The sequence below is a fragment of the Malania oleifera genome, chromosome 12, assembly GCF_029873635.1.
Source record: "Malania oleifera isolate guangnan ecotype guangnan chromosome 12, ASM2987363v1, whole genome shotgun sequence".
Classification (NCBI taxonomy): Eukaryota; Viridiplantae; Streptophyta; class Magnoliopsida; order Santalales; family Ximeniaceae; genus Malania; species Malania oleifera.
The window spans coordinates 70848807-70860179 of record NC_080428.1 but is presented as its reverse complement, the minus strand read 5'-3'; the positions used below and the strand labels follow the sequence as shown (position 1 = coordinate 70860179).

At 36.2% G+C, this 11373-nt stretch overlaps 2 protein-coding genes across 2 annotated transcripts; both read right to left on the bottom strand.

Annotated features, from left to right (window-relative positions):
- Nucleotides 1–1718: 1718 nt before the first annotated feature.
- LOC131144510 (thioredoxin H2-like) lies at nucleotides 1719–2663 on the bottom strand. Its single transcript, XM_058093208.1, has 3 exons — nucleotides 2426–2663; nucleotides 2181–2303; nucleotides 1719–2061 (listed from the first exon to the last, which is right to left on the bottom strand). The coding sequence occupies exons 1-3, from the start codon at nucleotides 2567–2569 to the stop codon at nucleotides 1864–1866; spliced, it is 465 nt and encodes a 154-aa protein (XP_057949191.1). The 5' UTR covers nucleotides 2570–2663; the 3' UTR covers nucleotides 1719–1863.
- Nucleotides 2664–9878: 7215 nt separating this feature from the next.
- On the bottom strand, nucleotides 9879–10929 carry LOC131144509 (thioredoxin H2-like). Its single transcript, XM_058093207.1, has 3 exons — nucleotides 10674–10929; nucleotides 10424–10546; nucleotides 9879–10295 (listed from the first exon to the last, which is right to left on the bottom strand). Exons 1-3 carry the CDS (start codon nucleotides 10809–10811, stop codon nucleotides 10098–10100), a joined length of 459 nt encoding a protein of 152 aa, XP_057949190.1. The 5' UTR covers nucleotides 10812–10929; the 3' UTR covers nucleotides 9879–10097.
- Nucleotides 10930–11373: the final 444 nt, after the last annotated feature.

The window sequence follows — 11373 nt, the reverse complement described above, 5'->3', positions numbered from 1 at the left end:
CTTTCTTAATTCTATCAACCAGAACCTTAGCAATGTTTTTGTTTTTTTGATAGATAAAGAAATTTATTGATAGATTAAGACATCTCCTTAACAAACTCCGGGTTACCCCAGAAAAAGCAAAGTAAAAAACCAGAAGGCCTGAAAAAAGAATCCAAAAGGAATGTCAATCGCACTGAATATTTGAAAAACACACCCCCTTGATGCCCTCGCTACCCACACACCAAAGGAAGCCAAATAATGGATCTTTTCCCAGACCAATAGAGATGACAACTTCTTCTTCACTCCCCACTGACTGCAAGTCCTAGATCGGCTGCCACTATATACACTAGACATGCATTAATAAAGCCATGAAAAATGTTAGTGTATTTTAATATTATTATTATATTAATTGTGTATTATAATAATATTATTATTTTATTATTATCTTGGATAAGAAGATGTACCTTGAATTGGGTTTTGGTCATTGTATTTCATGAATACATAAGATTAATTATATGAATGTACTTTAAATCTAAGGTTGTATCTACTTAATATATACATATCTTATTTATTTAAGTACATGGAGAATAAATGGTCATTTTTGTGCCTATAAATAGATCCTTGACCTTGAGGCATTAGCACAATATACTAATCTCTTATCTTCATTCTCATCATATCATCATTTTTTCAGTCTATAGAGTTTGATAAGTAAAGAAATGTGTTTTTTAGTGAAATTTTGGACTCCTCCATTTGCGCAGAATTGAAGAGAGTCATATGATTCAAATTGAGCCTTTTGTATCCTAGGGGAAACAAGTCTTGAGAAGTTTTGCTGTACCGGTTCGTGGGTTAAATTAATAAATCGCAAAGGGAAAGTCCAATAAAAAACCTCATGCATTGATTGAATTTCATCAGTATTGCCGGTCCGTTTAATAGTGAAAGGGTTATTTTGGATTCATTTAAGAATGGAAAGGTCTAATCATTTACCTTTGTGCTGCATATGGAACATAAATTTTAGGTATTAGATTTGAATAAAATTTATTTTTATATTAAATTTTATTTAAATCCACATAAATTCGAATTCAAGACTTCACACAAACATATGATTGAACTATCTAGTGACTCCTTTTCACTACGGTAGTCCAAACTCTTGATTAATGGTCTTTGCTTAAATATTCAACCGTGTAAAAGAACTGAATTAGTTAAGATTCTTATTAGCACTTCAAAATTTTTTTTTAGTGAACAGAGATCGTGATTGAAAAACACAAACACGCATGATTAGAAATTGTAGGACCAACTGAGACTAATTTGACTCAAGTTGAGGGTGTTAAAAGGAACATGATGATTAAGCTGTGGGACTAGTGAGGTTCAACCGAATCTTCTGTGCATGGGTGAAATCAAGAGACGTCATATTTGCAAATAAAATTTGTGGTTCAAAAAATGCATCTCCTTTCCACTTTTACAATGGTCCGAACTCCTGAGCAATGGTCTTCACTAAAACAGTAAACAGGGTGGGAGATTGTTATTTAGCAAATTTAGTGGTTGCAATCTGTGGTTGTCATTTGATCGTAACACGTTTGGTGGAGTTTTGCATTTGGAATTTGCCTATCAGACCGCCTTCTGCTGTTAGTGTACAACTTTAAATGTGTCTGAAGATGGTGAGAGATATTAAAACATGTTAAATTTACTTCAATTCAAATACATTAACGTTGATGGTTACAATCTCTGAAAACAAATAAGAATAACAAAGGAAGGGAATTGTTTTATTTGATTTCATAAATAGATATAGGTGGTGATCACTCATTACATTATTCCCCTCTTCCTCCTCCTGCTTGAATCATCCTACTGGAATTAATATTATTCAAAGACATGCAATGCATTATTCCATTATGCATAGTATGGCGTCACAACTTTCGGCCTGAATTCATAGTTGAATGTTTGCTTTAGTGCATCAGACACCCTGTTCTTCTCAATTTTCTGCTTGAGCTCGTCCTTTTTGGCCCCTACAACCTGATCCAGCACTTTCCCATTCTTGATCAGCAAAAATGTTGGCATTGCCTGAATCTGAAACTGTCGTGCCACATCCTGCAGTTTTCACCAACTCAAAAATTTATTAGAGTTTGCTATCCAACGAGTCAAAAAATTCCAGGAAGACAAAAAAATTAATGGTCAGCTTTACAATTGCGGTGAGCAAAGAGCAATACCGCTAATTCATCCACGTCGACCTTGATGAACTCGACGTCCGTATATTTGGAAGCGAACTCCTTGAGGGCTGGCTCCATGAATCGGCAAGGCCCACACCATGTTGCTGTGAAATCAATCACCATCTTCAGACCAAAAGGAAGACAAGTTAGAAAAGGTCGGATACCCGTTTCGAGTAAATTTGCAGAAACAAATATACAAAAATCAAGGAGCAATGGGATTTGCACTTTGCAGTGGAAAACTTTACCAGTTTGGGAGTTTCTTTACAGGCATTAAAATGGGCCTTCCACTGAGCAGAGGTATGGAATGCGATAATGGGTGAGGGCGAGATGGTTGTCACTGGCTGCACAGTTCTGCCGGTGTACTGGAAGTTGGACACGTTTGATACCATTTTGGTCTTTTGTTAAACGAGGGAAATGTTGTTACAGAACACAGCTTTCTTCTGGCTCAGTTTCCTTTGTGGTTTGAGGCCTTTGGGTTGAATTAGTGGACATGGTGGTGAGGCCTTTTTATAAGGGCTTGGTGGCCGGTAGTGGGACAAACTTTACAACGTGAAGGGTATAGGATTCAAATTCCTTGATTGGACACATCTGACTCCATGGACCGTTGAAGTAAATTTTGGAAAGATTGTAGTTAACCTAAAGCCGGATCTTTCACTTGGCTTTTCAGCAAGACTGGTCCCCCGTTTTTTTGTTTTTTTCCGCCTTTTCAGTGCTGGATTTAGGTTTTAGCATCTTCAGTGTGCGGTAGCCAGTGGGGCTCTTGCAGCCCCATGTTTCTCCCCTGTAAGAATAATAACAATTGAGATATTGTTCGACTGGTTAACGTTGCGGTGCAAAATATTTGTGTTTGAAGCACAAAAAGAATTCTAATCCATCTAAATTAGGGCATGATAAAGTTTTAAGACATATATGTTACACACTTGTATGTGAGAAATGAGTGCCAATTCGGTAACTGTAGGATCATCGATCCCTAGGATTTTCTTGCGAGAAATGAAAGTAAATGGCATGTTGCAGTTAAGCTGGCCAGCAAAAGGTCTTTTAATTTGATTCAATGGGAAAAGGCTTGAGAGAATAAGATCACAGGGCATGCATAACTGTTCAATGCCCAGACCACGGGTAATGAACTCAAGCCTCTCAACAGAAACAATGGAATGTAGAGGACATATATATGTTGTCTTCTTTGAAGTAGAGTAATAGTCCTGTGGAATAAGTAAACCATAGACTGCCGTGTTCTTGATAGAATTAAAGTATTTGCTTAAACACACACCTTTGGTTCATCTTATTCTTGTTTATAAAAAGATTGAGTGAGCAGATCAAGATTGTAATCAATTAATTTTAGCACAAAAGAAACATATGCAACACACAGTGACAGACAATTAAATTAACCATGGTCACTTAATTATGAGGTTCGATCCAATCTAGACTTCTAATTCATGATTAATTAATTTATTCATTTTGGGGTTAGGTATGAGTTTAAAATGCATGCAAGCGTCAACCATCCTGGTAGTTTCAAAAAGAAGGCATCCGCGGACATGACCTGCGAGCTGTGATTCCCCTGTGGACTCATACATGGAGAATAATGAACTTGCGGCCTCCTTTTTCAGCGCGTCTTATTCCTAATTGGCTTTTTTACAGCATGCCCACTCCCAAGCATTTTATATATTATGTGCGCGCACGCACAGATCCATTATTTTATTAATATTCATATTCGCACTCCTACACTGAACAATCTCAGCCTTCTCAGGCCCGATAAATACTAAACAATTTTATGGAGAAATTTCCAGGACATCCAAATATATATCTACAAATTGTTGAGAATTTCATTTGCGTGTAAAATTTCATATTGAAAAAATAGAGTTGGTGCTTATGCATATGTATCAAGCTCTCATAAAAACTCCCACGACGCTAACATAAATTCTTGCTTATAACTAAAATTGACAGCTTGAAGCAGTTTTTCGACAATTTGGATGACCCATTAGTTGTATCGAAAAAGAGACTGCAAATCATTTTGCAGGGCCATAAGGTCATCTTATTCACTGAATCAGACGACCTATTTTCCCATTCAGCCCCCCTATTCACAAAATTGAGTCACTACATAACAGTGTTGGGTTTGGGCATCCCTCCTATGTGGAGAAACTCATTCAACTTTTTGGTCTTTTTTTTTTTTTGGCTATTTGTTGGGCTTTTTTGGAGGCCTTTTTACACCTTATTTAAACAAAGAAAATTAGGGTTGGCCATATAACTAGAATTCTATCAGAAAAATTAGAGAGAGTGTGTGGCAAAAAGAGGGAGACCCACGTTGAGAAAATCTTGGTTTTTACAATAGTGCACAGTTTTAATCAACTGTTGATTGGAGAGTTATTCGTGGTCCGATGGAGCTGATTTTTTTTGTCAGTAGGTAGAAAACTCATAGACTCTAATTTTAATTAGTCGGATTAGTCTTCCAAGCACTGTAACTCTATAGACCCGAAATAATAATAATAATAATAATAAAAGAGAATTTGGTTTGGTGTAGACCAAACCGTCGACGGTTTTGTGGAGTTCAGGAAAACCGTCAACAGTTTTGAATTACCGATGGCCAATAAAGTTAAAATCTTACCTGAATTGACGATCAGACACTACCACAATGTCCTAGGTTCAACCTTCATGAAAACTAAGGTGTAGTCCCAAGAGGGGGGGTGAATTGGGTTATAAACGTTTCTTTTAACTCTTTGTATAGATTCTCAACTTATTCTAAGTTTAGTACTCAAACAAGAATGATTTGAATTACAATATCATCTAGAAATAAGTATTCACTTTTAAAACTTTAAGAATGAGTAAATCAACTTGATCTTGCAGTAATGTCAATTAACACCCAACCAATAGATTGATTCAATCAACACAAACCAATGATTCACAATGTAATGCGTTCAACTTTTGAATAATTCAATCCACTCAACAAGATTCGCACAATTGAAAATTCCAACACTTTTCGAAAACTCAAATTTTAAATAAACTTTCAATTAATGAATTTTTGGTATTAATCAATCAACGTACTCCCTTATGGTTTCCACAAAAAATATTGATCAACCAACGTAGTCCCATTTGGTTTCCGCAATCTCAAAGTCAAATTAATTTTTGGTTTATTAAATATCCAATCCATACAATTTATATAATTGAAACAAACATCCACGCAGTTATATATGTGCAAAAAATTAAAGAGAGTTTAGGGAAAGAGAGTGAGACCGAGTTTTTTACAAGATTCGGCTTATACCCAGCCTACGTCCTCATCTTAAGCAACACTACCTAAGGATTCCACTATAACGTTCCTTTGCGGGCAAAACAAACCGTTATAATCCCTCCTTTAGGGTGGAGCCCCCTCTCCAAACGATACCTCACGCTCGGTACAACGATTCAATCAACCTTGAACCGTCAAAAACTACAAAAGAAACAAGAAACAATTTGGTGTACAATGACACTCTTAAAAGAGTAGATTAGTACAATTTTAAGCACAGTGTATACTTCAAAGTAAGTATCAATATGCAATGAAATTGAAGCTTAAATTAAACTTATCATCAGTATGATCTTTTTATGATTGAAAGATTCAGAATTTATGCTCAATTTCAGTGTGAGAATTTCAGAAAAAAAAAAAATCAATAGAAAATATCAACAATTTGTGAACAAGATAGCCCTTGAGAATCAAAAACACTTGAGAGTATTTAATTACTAAATAATTTCTTGGTATTTTAAAATCTTTGTCTTGGGGGCTATATATAAAGTTTAAAAAGTGTATTCCTTGTTTCCCAAGTTTACTTGGAGTGTTTCCCAAGTTTGCACGAAGTTTGGAATCCAAAAAACCAAATTTAGAAACTTCCCCGCACTGAACTTTTAAAAAAGTTTCGAATGGTAGTCGCCTATCTTAAAAGGGTCAGGTGCCTATCTAGATCAAATTCAGTTATTTAAAAAGTCAGTGTACAGTCAGTCACCTGGCAAAACAAGGTCAGTCGCCTCAGTTGTCAAGGCCAGGCGCCTGCCAAGGTAAGTTGAGGTGCCTGGCACCCTTCTGTCTACCAAGCTTAAAAAAACATAAAAGGTCAGTCGCTTGTCTGTTTTAGGTTAGGCGCATGAGCATTTGAAAAACTTGTTTTTTAAGACTTTTATTTCAAAAACTCTTTTTGCTTTTTGGGCCTTTTAATTTATAACTTTGAAAAACATTTCTCAAGGTCTTAAAAATAGGTCTCTAGGTCTTTATTATTCTTAAAGAGCTTCAATTCATATTGAACTTTAAATTGAAGTACTTACATAAGAGTTCCTTAAGACTTTAAGACGTTCAATTATTGAAGTCTTCATGTACGTCCTTGCTTAGAGTTCATCTTATCTTGAGCTTCAACATTTTTTGAGCTCTCATAGTATTTGTCAGAATTTGATTTGAGCTTTGTCAAACTTTGATATGAGCTTTGTTTGAATCACTTGTTTGTAGGTTTACAATATACTCTTTTGATTACTTGATCTTGAACTTTTTAATACTTGATTCCTGAAAGATCACCACTCTAAAAGCATATTTGCAATGCCTCAGCCCTTTATACGAACCCAGAGTGCTACTGCATATACGTTATACCTATATCTGATAAACATATATAAACAACCTGCCCTAAATAGGGACAAACGGGTGTATCTCATACAAATGTGTATTCATGCATAGCGGAAAACATAAACATTCTTACGGGATTCTATTAGACATATACCAGGGTTCTATTTTTATCCTTCAGTATATAAGATCCATACTTAAAACATAAACTGTATTACATCTCCTTACACTCAACCAAACTAACAACTCAGTGTTGATACAAAAACTTACGTCTACTAACAAGACTCTACGCGCCAAAGTCCCTCTAGAAGACTAGGACCGACATCCTGTAGGACCTGAAACAAAGGTTGTTAGATTGGAGTGAGACACTTCTCAGTAAGGTGGAAGATATTACATCAGCACGTGACTACATGAGTTTATTCCAATTAGAAATAGTTGCACAATATCACATTCACAATACTGTACTATATGAGATATATAAACATAATTCAACATCATTACAAGCGAGAGTTCTCGAGGTTAGGGTAGGGTACAAGCCCATACACAATACGATCCCTTCACACGGTACTCAACCTTGTGACTTTACCCATTTTAATTTTTAAATCATGAATATGAAAATTTAGGACAATGACCAGCTTTGGAACTTCATAAATATGTTTAATTACCTCGCGGCATGAGTTGGGCAGAGATAAACTCTGACAGAGCCCTGTTCGTGCAGGCATTGTCAAGCATCACGTATATAGTCTGACTGCCCCACCTAGTCCATTATTTCACCAGTGGCCCCACACTCCTGCAAGTTGACTATCTCGATACCCACACTGATTCACATGTGTGGTTGCATTGTACCTCCAGTTTGCAACGGAACTGTGTCTCAAGCTATTTAAAGCTTCATATAACTTGGAGTGTCTTTCAACTCCTTTTGAGTGTCTATAATTAGAATTACACTGACCATGCTCCTCTCTTGCCAATGTTGACGCCAACTCTTCCTCTCAATATCTGCAAAGCAATTTCTCTGACATCTTCTACACAAGATGGATATGTTGAATTTTTATTCACCATCTCCATCTTGAGGGGCGTGTTAATAGATGATTTGTTATTATTCTTGATTTGTTAGTTTAGTTAATTGTTTAGTTAAAGTTATTATTTGATTCTTGAGTTGTTAAATTCAGTTATGAGTTATTGTATATATATGCCCTTGTAATCTTCTCTTTCAATATAATTCCGGAATATATATTTTATTTATTTAACAATATGCCAAGGCTATATTACTGGGTCATTTAGACAAATGGGCGCTGCAGGCTTATGAAGCAAATGCTCGTATTATTAAGTGGGGAATTATTCTCGACATAAGACGCACAGGGAGCTATACACTGACGTCTCTGTTGATGACACCAATGGTGACCGTTATAATCCAGTATCCATTTTAACACAAGAAAGCAAATACATTTACAGAGAGACGTTACAAAGACGTGGTCTCCGGTTTGGTCTCTGCTGAATTGCGGCCTGTCATCTTGTGCTGCATTCTGTTTTCATCTCTACTGTTCTCAAATGGGGTGGTGCTGAGACTGCCAGGCTCGAAACACGGCAGCAAGAATCTACAAGGACACCACGGTACGACAAAGGTTAGCACAGTTATATTATGGGGGTTTTAGAGAGTACAGCAAGAAGATACAAAAAGTAAATTGTCCTCTTTCAACTTCACATAGTTGGGTGGGGGAGATTTTTTTTATTTGGGTATCCCTTATATGTGGAGAAACTCATTTAACCCTTTACTCATTTTCTTTGAGCTCTTTGTTGGGCTTTTTTAAAGACATTTTTACACCATATTTAAGCAAAGAAAATTAGGGTTGGCCTTATAGAATTTCATCAGAAAAATTAGAGAGAGTGTGTGGCAAAAAGAGGGAAAACCATGTTGAGAAAATCTGGGTTTTTGCAAAAGTGGTCATCCGTGGTCTGATCGAGCTTATTTTTTGTCAGTAGGTAGAATACTCATAGATTTTGATTTTGAATGGTTGGATTGGTCATCCAAGTACTGTAGCGTCAGATATTGGCTTTTGAGCAGTAAGCATTTTAAGAAAATATGGGTTCTACAATAGTGCGTAGTTTTGATCAACCGACGATTAGAGGGTCATCTGTGGTCCGATCAATCTACTTTTTTGTCAACAGATAGAAGACTCATATAATCTGATTTTGAACAGTTGGATTGGTCGTCTAAGCACTATAATGTCAGATATTGGGTTTGAACATTAACCATATTTTTGGTGAAATTCTTAACTTTCCCCTTTGATTTTTAAGACCTCTTGTTGCTAGCTAAAAATAGGGTTATGTACTCGTTGTGATAGCTAAAACTTGAGATCTTATACCAACACTTTTATTATAGTAAAGTTTTTGAGTTGACTCTTAAGTCCTGTAGTTTTTACCCTTTGATTTGAAGGGGGTTTTCATGTAAAATTGTATCTTGTGTGATTGATATATATTTGTGATTATTTTTTGACTGAATTTTGTGCTACTCAAACTATTGTCATATCGTAAGAAATGATTTTATTAATTGGGAAAGAAATAACTTTAGGTTATACTTTTGCACTTTTTCGGTAAGTCCCGTTTCTTTCCAACAAACAGATGTCCATAAATGCCGGAAAAAAAAAAAAAAAGCAAAAGAAATATTGTCAACTGGAATCCAGTACAAATAGAACAAAACGGCAATAGCACCAATTTTTTAACAGAATCAATTTTGATGAACTTTATTCAGAACTGTAGACAAGCAGTACAAAGCTTTAAGGTATAGCAAATGAGTAAGGAAGCTTTTGTAAAACTATATGGACAAAATGAAATAAAGAGATGCTTTGTATATATAAAACAAATTTGAAATGCTTTTGGATGTCAACCTATGGTGATCACACCTTCTCTCACTCCCTCTCTCCGCCTTTTTTTTGGTTTTTTTTTTTTTATGTTACAATTTAATGTCAACCCATAGGCTTACAAAAAAAAATTGAGAATAATGATGTTCTTTGCTTCCATATTCATCAGTGTTTAGAACATTTAGTGGTGGCAACCTTGGTTGTGAAAGCTTGATGAGTAGTACATTTGGAGGAGTTTTGCATTTGGGGTTTGCAGAGAGAGAGAGAGAGAGAGATTAAAACATGGCAACTTTATTTTGAGTCAAATACATTGACATTGGGAGTTACAAACACAGTAAACAAATAAGAATAATAAAGCAAGGGAATGGTCTTATTTTGATAAATAAATAGGTATCAATGGTTGTCACCATCACATTCTTCCCTTCTTTTCTCCTCTTGTTTGGTCATCCTACTGGAATCGATATATATTATTATCCCAAGCCTCAAAATGCATTACGCATAGTATGGCCTCACGATTTGCTGCCTGAATTCATAGTTGAATGCTTGGTTCATTGGATCATTCATCCTGTGCTTCTCAATTTTCTGCTTAAGTTCATCCTTTTTGGCCCCCACTACCTTATCCACCACTTGTCCATTCTTAATCAGCAAAAATGTTGGCATTGCCTGAATCTGAAACTGTTGCGCCACATCCTGTTTTCATCGACCCGAAAATTGATCAGAGTTTGCCATTCAACATGTCCAAGAATTTCAGAAGAATAAAAACAGTCAGAGAAATTAACAGTCAGCTGTAGAATTCCAGTAAAGGCGAAGAGCAATACCATCAACTCATCCACATCGATCTTGATGAACTCTACGTCCCCATATTTGGATGCAAACTCCTTAAAGGCTGGCTCCATGAAGCGACAAGGCCCGCACCATGTTGCCGTGAAGTCGATCACCATCTTCAGAAAAAATTTTAAGACCGATTAGTGAACCGAAGTAAAGGTCATCTGCCTGTTTTGAACAAATGACCATGCTAAAAGGGAAACAATTTTTAGGAAGGTTGCACTTAGCAATCGAAAATGGTACCAGTTTGTTAGATTCTTTGGAGGCATTGAAATGAGCCTTCCACTGGGCGGAGGAATGGAATTCAATAATGGGCGACGTGCTGATCGTTGGCTGCATATTTCCGTTGGTGTACTGGAAGTCTGACATGTTTGCTCCCATTCTGCTTTTCTGGAAAACCAGGAAATGTAGTTAAAGAAGAGAGCAATCTTCTGGCTAAATTTCGTATGTGGTTTGAGGACTTTGGGTTGGAATTTGTGGACATGGTGGTGAGGCCTTTTTATAAGGGCTTGGTGGCGGTACTGGGACAATTTTTAAAACGTGAAGGGTATAGGATTCAAATTCCTTGATTGGACACATCTACCTCTATGGACCGTCGGAAGCAAATTTGTGACAGATTATAGTCAATCTCTAAACCTGGATCGTTCATTCGGCTTTTCCGCCAGACGCGGTCGTCTTTTTTTGCGCCTTTTCTGTGTTGGATTTAGGTTTCAGCATCTTCACTGTGCAGTTGCTAGTACAAGCCCCATATTTCTCCCATTAAGAATAATAACAATTTAGAATATAATGTTAAAGTTTGATATGAGTAAAGCGTATGATTCAATGAAGTGACAGGTGGTAGATCAGATTTTCCATGCTCTTAGTTTTTCAGATTGATTTTGTAAGTTGATTCAGAAATTGTATTTCTATTCCATGATTTTCTCTCATGATGCATAACACTTAT

What these genes read in the sequence shown, in the direction of transcription:
- LOC131144510 (XM_058093208.1), bottom strand. Translation starts at nt 2,569, where the DNA reads ATGGTATCAAACGTGTCCAACTTCCAGTACACCGGCAGAACTGTGCAG. An exon ending in GTAAAGAAACTCCCAAACTG is followed by an intron (nt 2,304 to 2,425) that starts GTAAAGTTTTCC and finishes TTTGGTCTGAAG; the next exon opens with ATGGTGATTGATTTCACAGC. An exon ending in TCGACGTGGATGAATTAGCG is followed by an intron (nt 2,062 to 2,180) that starts GTATTGCTCTTT and finishes TGAAAACTGCAG; the next exon opens with GATGTGGCACGACAGTTTCA.
- LOC131144509 (XM_058093207.1), bottom strand. Translation starts at nt 10,811, where the DNA reads ATGGGAGCAAACATGTCAGACTTCCAGTACACCAACGGAAATATGCAG. An exon ending in CCAAAGAATCTAACAAACTG is followed by an intron (nt 10,547 to 10,673) that starts GTACCATTTTCG and finishes TTTTTTCTGAAG; the next exon opens with ATGGTGATCGACTTCACGGC. An exon ending in TCGATGTGGATGAGTTGATG is followed by an intron (nt 10,296 to 10,423) that starts GTATTGCTCTTC and finishes CGATGAAAACAG; the next exon opens with GATGTGGCGCAACAGTTTCA.